The sequence below is a fragment of the Triticum dicoccoides genome, chromosome 1B (genome assembly GCF_002162155.2).
Source record: "Triticum dicoccoides isolate Atlit2015 ecotype Zavitan chromosome 1B, WEW_v2.0, whole genome shotgun sequence".
NCBI lineage: Eukaryota > Viridiplantae > Streptophyta > Magnoliopsida > Poales > Poaceae > Triticum > Triticum dicoccoides.
The window spans coordinates 282,043,099-282,054,662 of record NC_041381.1 but is presented as its reverse complement, the minus strand read 5'-3'; the positions used below and the strand labels follow the sequence as shown (position 1 = coordinate 282,054,662).

Below are 11,564 nucleotides of genomic sequence, written 5' to 3'. Positions count from 1 at the left end.
CTAGAATCATTCCCAGCATTTGCGTTTTGTTCCCAGCTTGCACCGCCATTGTGCCATTCTACTATGGACTACCCTTCTCAGTATGTCGTTCCCTTGAACTCCGTCAAATGATAATTTAAACATGATGCAGGGAAGCTTAAGCAGTGACAAACAAGGCCTAAACTAGGACATCAAGTAAAAGGTCGGACTTCGGGAATACAAGAAGCCATAAGGAGCAACTACTTGAGTAAACACTACGAAATCCTTATGGGGAGGTGGCCAACTTCCTCAACCAAGATACTACAATAATAGGTCTTCCGGCTGGGTGTGTTGGCCACGACATCCACTTTACCGGGTTACAGAGAGACCAATATTACAATTCTTGGGAAATATTCCAACCATCATATCTGCCTGAGATTCAGATCTGGTTGGTGTCAGGATATTCCAGACTCATCAAGTCTAGAGAGAAAAATGAAAGTTTGCAACACAAATCGACGAGACATTGCAGGATTCTCGGGAAATAGACTACGGTAGTAAGCTCCAAAAAATGAGTTGGTTCTGCTACGAACATGTGAACACGATATCCCAGACAGGCATGACCACGTAGTAGTCTTACAATGAAACACTACCGAGTTTTGGTTGGGAACCATCAATGAGGATATCGAAGTCTTACATAAGTCCGGATTAGCTCTTATGAAGGAACTCTGTTTCCTTGAACAAATCAGTCGGTGGCTTGGTGTGCTAGGGATACATATAGAATGAAGGTTGCAAGTCTCCAACCCATAGAATGCTTCGCACATATGCATGACTGGCTTGGAATGACTCCAGAGGAAACAAAATTAACTTTCTCGAATCCATGGCGGCAACTTGCATCAAATGCACATGAGTTAGAGGAAGTCACTTCTTTCATCCGAACATATGCTTCATAAACGGAACATGAAGACATTGCTTATAAAGTTTCCAACACTAGCTTAATGTTCAACAAAATCATGGAGGAGATAAGGATGTTGTCGATGGTCTCAACAGCAATTCATCCTGGTTTCCATGGAGATGGAGGTCCATAATTATGTGAACAAGTGATAGCATTGGTCAGACCAAAGGATATAATGGTGTATGCTCGAGGGTTCAACCACGAGTAAGACAACATTAAGAATATCATTGGTTCTGATTTGATTTGACGATAGCCCATACTCAAATCAAAGATTGGGCAAAACAATAGATCCAATAACTGATCACGAGGACTAATTGATGAGGATATCATCTCTCTTCAACACACACACTCAAAAAATCCCTTTGAGGTGAACTAAGTGGATTAAGCTTTGATCCTCCAACTCTCCAAGTTGTTGTTTCGCATAACCAACTAGTTCAGAGATATCCAACACGGAATCTTGGAGAATGGATGGTTTACAAGAAACCAACTTGATCACGAGCTCAACATATGGGTCAGGGGACAACCTGGTAATACTTCCGAGAAGATATTCAGAAAATCATGAATCACCAATATGTTATTAAGCTCGAGAACAATCTTGCTTCCGAGGCAAGATGATGTGATCAAATAAGCAAGGAGTTGAAAATCCTAACTCATTGATCGAAGGTTGCACCAGGAATATGGACTAGTTTGCATGATTAATCTTAGAATGGTAATTCAATAACCAACACGCTAAGAATGAAATCATTGACCTTTAACTATCAAGCAACAGAGTTGCTAGGAGTATTGATTTCACACACCATGATTCACTTGTCGGCATTCCGATTACAATAACACGGAAACGAGGGATGAACAATGATGGCAAGAAGTATCACTACGTCAAGAATTCAAAAGAGATGGTGCAATTCTCATGACGATCCTGGCATAAAGAGGGTAACACCCCAAGGTAGAGCAGACCAAAAGCTGGATTAGCATTTTGATCTACGGAGTATGACTGCTTTGACCCAATCCTAGATATGGACAAGGTACTGGAGGTCGTTTCTCCTAGTCATTCCGAGATAGAATGGCTTGACGGACCACAGGAATAATACGCATCGATAACACGAATGCACGCATACTCTTGACTATCAATTGATAGACGAAGGTCAGGAGACAACTAATGAGGGACAACTCAAAGGAACATACAATTTTCTGAGTTGTAGATGCATAGATTAGTATGTCGAGCAAAGTTCAACATTTCTTCCGAATAACCCATGCAGAAAGGTAGGACTGGCAGACTCACAATGTGGAATGGAGAACTCATCAAGAGCACTCTTATTGTGATCTTTTGGTTCAAAAGAACTTCTGCCAAGAATGGTTCATGGTATTTGGAAGAATGGTACACCATGGACCTTGAGGACTATCGCAAAGGTTACTAATATCCTAAAGGAACGAGCAACACCATCAACACAAAGTAAGTAGAGTGAATATTGGGTTCAAGAACCCAGGAATAGTATACCTACTATTAAGTGGCATCACAGGATGCTTTCAAGAATGACAGCCAGAATTATCACACTAGGATCACAAAACATGGCTAGATTACTAGGTGGTACTCTAGACACCTAGGGTCATAATAATAGCTCCAACATATATACCGAGGCTATGAAGTACCTCAACACACTAGTTAGTGTGGTTGATCTAGCACAAAGGAACTTCGGAACGGTAAGAAGGGATTTGCAAATGCATCAGACTATTTAGAAACCTGGGATGACTCGGACAGCATAACGGCTGTAAATGCTCAAAATGATTTGAAACATCCTGCAAAATGGTGGCATAACCACTTAGCATCACAATATCAAGGTACTGAGGCCAGCTATGAACACACGAAAGTAGTAGGGACTGAACTGAGGCTTGAATCCATCAATCCTATAAGTCTAGGATTAGTAACACGTGATCCTGGTAAAAAGAAGAGAAATCCTAGTTTCTTAACACCATAGGAAAGATAGGATGACTCGGATCAGAGGGCATGAGGCAAAGGAGTAAAAGAGCCTTATGTTCCCATCCACAATCAATTCCCTTATATAACTAAAGAATTTCTAGACTCAACTTCGACCAGTTTGGCTTGGTCATCCTTCAAGCAGTCAGGCTCTGATACAAAAGCTGTCAGGACCCCGATCCTAAGTCACATCGATCTAGCATGTAACACAACATATCGCTTTGCGGCGTCACGCACAGTATTCCCACGGGTGCCACCTTACCTGGCCCGGGACCGTTTGCGCTTTTTGGCTCACGTATATGATAGTGTCTCTAGCATCCATATGACAAAGAACCTGGGCCGACATGACTAGTCGTTAACCCAAGGTGGCCCTAACTTACAGGAACAGGCATACATGACCCAACAACGAACGTGTCGATCAACAACGTATGAACCCAAGTCGTAGCAAGCTACAAGGACTCAAAGGAACAATGTGTGACATTTCTCCGAAGGGACAGGCACATGAATGAAGAAGTACACATGTCGGCCAGCCTAAGTGTTCCGGAGCAGTAGCGAGCTACCATGGCTCAGTGGAAGCACTAGGAGACATTTTCTGGTAAGAGAGGCTACCAAGAATGAACAACTAGGTTGTCGGATCCCACACATTACAAGCATTTTAATAACATACACACAATATGCTCGATATGTGCAAATACAACATGGTATCACAACACAACTCTACAACTCAAAGTATTTATTCAATAGGCTCCGAGGAGCCAAGTATTACAATCATGGGTCTCATGACCCAACATTCAAAGCATACAAACAATAGGCACATGCGGAAGCTTAACTTGTCTGAGTACAGACAACTACAAATGAAAAGGGCTGAGAAGCCTGACTATCTACAAAATCCTGCCGAGGGCACAAGATCATAGCTGAGGTAACAAGCTAAACATCGAAATCCATGCAGATCTACTAGTGAGACTGAAGTCTCTCTACAAAAACATAAATTAAGCAAACGTGAGTACAAATGTACCCAGCAAGACTTACATCAGAACTAACTACATATGAAACAGTATCAACAAAGGGGGTGGTGGAGTTTAACTCCAGCAAGACAGCTTTGACTCGATGGCTATCCTGAACTACGACTGCAAGCAGCTCTTTTGAGGTGGCGCACACGAGTCCACATATTCACCATATCAATACACCACTATGGACCCGCTCCCGTCTCCCTACAAGAACACCATCCATAGCACTCATGCTTATCTTGCGCATTTTAGAGTATCCACTTTCACTTGTCTATGAACTGTATAGGCAACCCAGAGGTCCTTTACCATGGATGCGCATATTCGAATAGATGATGTTAACCCTACAGGGGTGTACTTATTCACACACGCTCTCGCCACTTACCGCCATGTACACGTCATGTATCTCGACAACCTTCAAGCGGAAGCTTGGCGAGGGTGTCGGCCACGACCTGACTAACCACACAAGTCCCTAGTCTAGATTTATTGCCTATTCAGGTTCCATCCGCAGGGAGTCCGGTCGAGGTTTCCACATACGGCCCCGAACGATGTGTGCAGGGTTCCCGAGGCATCAAACGGGCGACTCGGTACACCGGGCCACGTGCCTACCGCATCACAGCCCACCCCTCGGGTAGCACTGCGCACGGCCTCCAGCATACTACAAACACCAGAAACTACTTGCAACTCCTTGACAGAGGACAGGGGCGGTTAATAAGTCGAGAGGGTCCGTTGGTTTCGGGCCCAATGTGGTAGTAGTTGTTCATGGATCACAAACACAGAACTCAGTTCCCGAGGACGGTTTCAATGACACAACTCACCATGTACTCCTACATGGCCTCTCACCGCTACCTTTACCAAATCGTGTTCACACACTTAGCTCACGCACAGTAGGACATGTTTATCACCATTCCAATTCATCCCCGATGAATCAGACCTGACTCAACTCTAAGCAGTAGCAAGCATGACAAACAAGCATGAATGAATAGGCACATCAGGGCTCAAACAACTCCTACTCATGCTAGTGGGTTTCATCTATTTACTATGGCAATGATAGGTCATGCAGAGGAAAGGGGTTCAACTACCTCAGCATGTAATAGATGTATCGTTGTTGTCCTAATGCAGTAAAAGAGAGCAGGAGCGAGAGAGTGGGATTGTAGCGGAATGAACAAGGGGGTTTTGCTTGCCTGGCACTTCTGAAAGTAGTATAGTTCTTCATCGGTGTCATCGATCACATCGTCGAACGTCGTCTACTGAGAAGGGACAAATACCGGCAAACAAGGAAGAACACAATCAATGCAATTCACAATATGATGCATGATCATGACATGGCAATATGCTGTGATTGAGCTAATGCAACTAAAACCAGAAGGGTTTGAGCTATTTTGAACCCAAGGTTCAAGTTCAAAGTCAAACTATGAATTTATAAAGTGCATTATCATGTTTTGATTTAAAATCAAGGTTAAGTTGTTTAAACATGCGTGGAACCAGTACAGATGGATAGATTGGATTTTTCTAATCATTTTTCATATATAAACTATTTCATTCTGAGTTACAGTTGAATTTATATGATTTTTTAGAAGTTTTGGACATTATCTGAAATTTATAAATCATTTCTGATTTATTTTAAAATCCCAGAAAAGTTAACTACGTCAGCATTATGTCAGGGTGACGTCATCAGGTCAACAGCGGTTAGTCGGGTCAAACCTGACCTGTGGGGCCCACTGGTCAGTGACCCAGTGGCTAACACAGTTTAACTAAACCTAACTAGGCTAATTAACAGGCACTAGGGCCCACTGTCAATGTCACAGGGTTAGTTAGCAAGGTGATTAACCCCTAACAATGGTGATTAGCACTAATTAACACCTAAACTAATCTAGTTAGGGGTCGGCCCGACATGTCATGGACTCAGGTGGGGTCCAGTTGGGGTCAAAGTGGTCAAACCCACCGGCGAGGTCCCAGACGGTGGATCACGTCGGAAATCCACCACAGGGCATCGTTCGTCGCGCCTTAGGGCTCTCTGGAGAGCTGGTGCAACAACGCAGTCAACGGTGGTCTCAGGGAGATCGGAGGTGGACGGTAGCGATGGCGGTGAGCTCGACTACGGCGGCCGGAGCTCGGGCGGTGAGGAAACCGACGACGCAGCGTGCGGGAGGATCAGCAGCTAGCACCTACAGGTTCTATGCGTGCCCACGAGGCCAGCAGGCATAGGCACGGAACCATTTGGTCACCGGAGCCTCGTTGGCGACGAGCTCGGGCGGCGGCGCGTTTGGGCGCAGGTGACGCGGTGGCTACGGCGTGCAAGCGAGGCAAAGGAGAGGGGTGTTCGGGGTAGGGGCTCACGGTGAACACGCTGGGCAGGTCGACGAGCTCGGGAAGGCACCGGAGCGAGCGGAGCGGCGAGGGGGATCTCTGGCGGCCGGAGACGGAGACGTTCAAGATGACGACGCTACAGGGCGCCCGGCGTTGCGTGGCTCGTTGAGGACGAAGAGGAGGTCGTAGCGGAGCTCTAGGGCACAGAGAGAGGTCGAGGGGAGGTGGTGGCTATGGCGGCGACGAGCGCGCTCGGGTGCGGTGCGGGGAGATGCAAAGGAGGGGGAGGAGGCCGAGGGAGAGTGAGAGAGGTCCAGGGGGAGGTCGGGGCGATGTACGTGGCGCTCGGGGCCGACTCCAGCAGCGGCAAGCAAGCAGGAGGTCGCAGGGCGCGTGCTCGCGCGCGTTAGCCACGCTCTCGTCCTCCTGGCAAGGAGGAAGACGACACGGGAGGAGGCCCGGTGGGCTGGGCCGCCAGGTAAGGCCCAGGTGGTTTCTCTCTCTCTTATTTCTCTTTATGTTTTTCTTTTATTATGTAACGCTTGGGCTTTATTAAAAAATACCGGAACATTTCAAAAAATCATGAGACTGCTTGTGGTCACTATTTGGATTATTGCGAACAGTAAACATTTCAGTTCATGAATATTTGGAAATTTAAAATAATATATAAAATTTAAACGCCCAAATGCAAATAAGGTATGATTTAATTCAATGACCCAATGTTGTCCTAGAAAAATGTGAACCATTTTTGTCAGAGGTTCTAGACCAAGGCAAAGATGATGAACATTTTTGAAGGGCATTTCAGGTTCACTGAAAAAGTATTTTAGTAACCCTAGTTGGATTAAATGGTGATGTGGGTTTCTATCATCCCCATTTCCAAGTTTCTGAGGAGTTTAAACATGATGCGGGGAAGCTTAAGCAGTGACAAACAATGCCTAAGCTAGGGTTGTGACATCTTCACACTTTCAACTTAGCATTACTAGCGAAACAGTGTTGAAGATTGATTGAACATAATGATTCACTATGTGCCCGAGTGTTAAGAGCTAGATACTATGCAAACGGAGATATACTTACCTGTGTGCTGAAGAAAGATCATCATATGTATGGAGAAGCATTTGGGCAAGAATCCAAACGTTTAAGAAAGGTTGCATATGGAGAGTACGAGATGGTGCTAAGATAGACCAAGGAAAGTAGTAACTGTGAGGGGTAACCAAGTCTTGTCAAGAGTTATTGATCTCATTGATCCTGCTATGGGTGAGTGGGAAGAGCAACTAGGTCGGGATACCCTTTGGCATATTGATGCAGAACGTGTATTGCAAATCCCTTTGCATCATCAATCAACAGAGGACTATGTTGCATGGAATCTCACAAAGAATGGAGTATTTTTTGTTAGATCGGCCTACTATAGACAGTGGGAAGACACATATGGCCGAACCACTGATGAAAATCAACAAAGTGGCTTTCAGCCACATCCAGTATGGAAGAAAATTTGGAGTTTGGGGCTCCCGGGAAAAATTAAAAATTTCCTATGGAGATGTCTACACAATGCAATCCCTTGTTTATGTGTTCTGGCTAATCGTCATATCAGCAATGTATCACAGTGTCCAGTTTGAGCAAAGGGAGCAGAGGATATCAAGCATGCAATCTTCACTTGCTCTTGAGCTCGGGCGGTATGGACTACATTAGGGATCTGGCATATCATTTCGGGTGGATCCCTGGTTGATCGTGGGGGACCTAGGGTGTTGGAATGCCTCATGTGTGATCGCTCATCACAGCAGGCGTACAATGGCCTGGTTGAACTCCCAGAACTGATAGCTACAGCTAGCTGGTTTATTTGGTGGCAGAGGAGACAACATGTGCGTGGGGAGACCGTGCAAACACCTCAGAGATCAGCGCTGGTGATTCACACCTTGGCTTTGAATTTCACTTGAGCGGCCGGGAAAACAACTCAAACACCTAAAAGGAATTCTTGGCCTTATTTTGGCCTTACAGCAAATGCTAAATGTTGACGCTTCTTTTAGCGAGGAACTTCATTCGGGTTCATGTGGAGCTGTAGTTCGGGATAACAAAGGTAATTTCATCGCAGCTTCCACTTCTCGCATTGAGCATGTGGCTGATGTTGTAGCAGCGAAACCGACAGCGTTGCTTGAAGGCATGAAGCTTGTCCAAAGTTTGGTAATTAATGATATCATGGTAAGGATGGGTAACGTTAATTGTGCTCGATGTTGTACGCCTTAATGAGGAATATTTTATGGTGACGGCTCCAGTTATAGATGATTGGAGAGATGTTGAGAGATTTCGGGAAGGTTACTATTGAGGGCATGTACAATGGTGCTATCTTAGGAGTGCCATGTAGGATAGATGATGAGGTGGAGGAAAGAGAACTCATAAGAAAAGGTTTGTTTTCTCTTATTTAAGAGAAGACAAGAGGTGATCTCTTAGCACAATATGTCTCACCACATTTCTAGGAATTGCTAGTTATTGAAGATAAGGCTAAGAGATGACCCATTGTAGGCACTTTTTTTGTCATCTCTAAATCACATGCAAGACGTAAGATAAGATTATCTTATCAACCATTGTACATGCCCTGAGCATTGTAATAGAGAAGGCTAATATTGAGCATTGTAATAGAGTCCAATGTAGTTGCTCACGATATTGTACGCCTTAATGAGGAATATTCTATGATGGCGACTCCAGTTACAGATGATTGGAGAGATGTTGAGAGATTTCGAGAAGGTTACTATTGAGCATTGTAATAGAGAAGGCTACTATTGAGCATTGTAATAGAGTCCAATGTAGTTTCTCATGAGCTAGCTGAGTGAGGGCATGCAAACAATCCTCCTATGTGGATTGATGCACCCCTAGAGTTTTTGCTAAATCATTCTAGCATTATTTGATGATTAAGGCTAGCCATAGTGGGAGTAACTTACGTAGTAACTTAACACATCCCAAGACAATTTTGCTTATGTGACAAGTATTTAATGAGGAAAGAGGTGCTTGTGGTAACATAATATGTTACTGCAACATAGCGCTTCCCGAGACAAAATGAGTCTATAAAATAATAAATGAAGCAATCTATGATACTACTACTATGTTACTTTGCACTATGAAGATAGTAACTTACACTAGTGTCATATGCATGACACAGTCTAAGTTACTCCCCACTATGACCAGCCTAATAAAGCTAAGCCATGGAGGTCTTCCCTTAAAAATAGGGGGGGGGGGCTGCCTTTGGGTACTCTTAAAGAAAGCCCTTTTTTTACGCAACGAACAGCATTTATTAGTTACTCAATTTTCAAGGAGACAAGTGACCCAACAATGCTCTTGGATCAAGTAAACCAGGTTTTTTACTAACGAGTTCATAGCATCAGCTACCGGCAGGTGGAGACGTCTCGGTTGCATCGTCACAGTTGAGACAGATTGACAAAGACCACAGAATCACTGCACCTTATGAGAGAACCATAGAATCTGGTGCAATTTCACAGAGACTTAGCACCCCATGTCATCAATGAAGCATACAACATCGACAATCCAAACAAGATGGTTATTCATTCATATAAATACAGATCTGCTTACTCCATCACTGCACCTCAGAAGCAAATACAAACTAGGAAGTGCGGTTTCCATGTTTCAACTAGATTCAGCACAAGAAATCGATTGGAAGAACAGGTTTCATGTCAGCATGGCTCCCTAATACATTCAGCCATACAATATATTAGCGGTGCTGCATATGTACAAGAGTACGACAATGGCCTTTTCTGTTTCAAATCTGGACTATTTACTTGAGTCCATTAAGACCAGAATCCTTCATACTATGCGATGAGGCTGCTCTGGATGCGCTTGAGAGTTGGGCAAACAGCCTGTAGCCTGCCGAAATCCAGAGTGTTTATCTGTTGGGAAATAAAAGGGGCTACTTAGAACAAGGAAATTCATACACATGATTGTAGTGCACAGCAAATATTAAAACTTACTTGTGGACAAGAGTGCACATTGAGGATCTCCAATGCACCGCAAAAGGATAGTGCAGATTTCAGTTCATCCTCTTGCAACATTGTGCATGCCTATTGGAAGAATAAAGTATATGTAATAATACTAGATGAAGCACATACATGAATGTTTAGCCTATCTGTTACCATTATCAATATTCAAAGTTTGCGCCATATAAATAGTTTCTTTAGACAGAAGCTCGTCTAAGCCTACGAGGTCCATTTACAGATTTTAAGTATTTGGCCGAGGAAGAAAGGAGAGGTCAATCATTACTTAGCACAGTTTGAGATACAACATACATAAAGGCTACTTTTAAGTTGTAGATACATTCACATCCTGGGTAAGATGACTAATAATGATAGCATCAGCTGTAAGGAATTAGCAAGTGTAGAAAAGTATCAATCCCTCCTCATTCATGTCACCAGAGGACAGTTGCTACAGGTCTGTTAATTATTGTAAAAGATAAATAAAATTAGATGCTTTTTTTGTTACTGCAAACTCATACTCTGAATTTGACAGTAAAACCATTTACACCTTACAACATAAAGGCTAAAAGGCGATCATCGAAAAGAATGGGTAAGCATGAAGAATAACAGATAACTTGGTATAATCATGCTTTCAAGAATTAGAACAAACACCATCAATATAATCAACAGAAGCAACATTAAATTTAATCCCTGAATTTCCTATACACTAAGAGATCATACATGCTCGCAATGAGTTCAGGTGAGAGTTAAGAACAGTACCAAAAGTTGGAGGTTAGCCAATCTTGGGCAATCAAGCTTCAGAATCTCCAATGAGTTACAATTGCTGCAAAAAAAGAGCAAGTAAAATAGTACAAAGTGTAAGAGCAAAAGATGTTGAAAAGACAAACTTAGGACAGTACAAAAAGTAACATTAGCATTACCTCAAATTTAAATTGTAAAGATTGGAGCACTTCAAATCTACTTCCTTCAAGTTTGCAGACAAATTAAGGTTGATCTTAGACAAATTCAGATAGTTGGCCGTTGAAGGAATAACAACTTTCTTAATATTTGGACAACCAGTACAGTTGAGAACTTCAAGCTGACAATCGGAACTCTCCCTGATCTCTTTGGTCTTGTCTGGTGCAGAATCAGGGGGGAAAGCATCAACTGGCATGTCACCGGACCGGCAATAGTCTGATCCACATACCAATTCATGCAAGTTCGTACATCCGTTTAAGTTCACATTAACCAAATTTGTACAACACGCAAGAAGCTCTTCTATTGCAGTCTGCCCAATGGACGAGTAGGACAGATCTAGCTCAACGAGCATCGGTAGAGCACCCTCTCTGTAGAGTGGTTCCAAAGATGAATCACTGAGATACTTGCAAGCTGAAAGTTTCAAGACCTGCCCCCCC

The 11,564-nt window shown here is 43.5% G+C and overlaps 1 protein-coding gene across 1 annotated transcript in view; it reads right to left on the bottom strand.

Moving 5' to 3' along the window:
* Positions 1-9,663: 9,663 nt before the first annotated feature.
* Positions 9,664-11,564, bottom strand: part of LOC119331303 (F-box/LRR-repeat protein 15-like) — a 15,860-nt gene continuing 13,959 nt past the window's right edge. Inside the window, exons 14-17 of the mRNA XM_037604473.1 lie at positions 11,091-11,554; positions 10,930-10,993; positions 10,168-10,257; positions 9,664-10,086 (exon numbers count right to left, since the gene is read on the bottom strand). Of these exons, the coding sequence (XP_037460370.1) occupies positions 10,009-10,086; positions 10,168-10,257; positions 10,930-10,993; positions 11,091-11,554 (696 nt within the window). The 3' untranslated portion in view covers positions 9,664-10,008. The remainder of the gene's footprint in view (positions 10,087-10,167; positions 10,258-10,929; positions 10,994-11,090; positions 11,555-11,564) is intronic.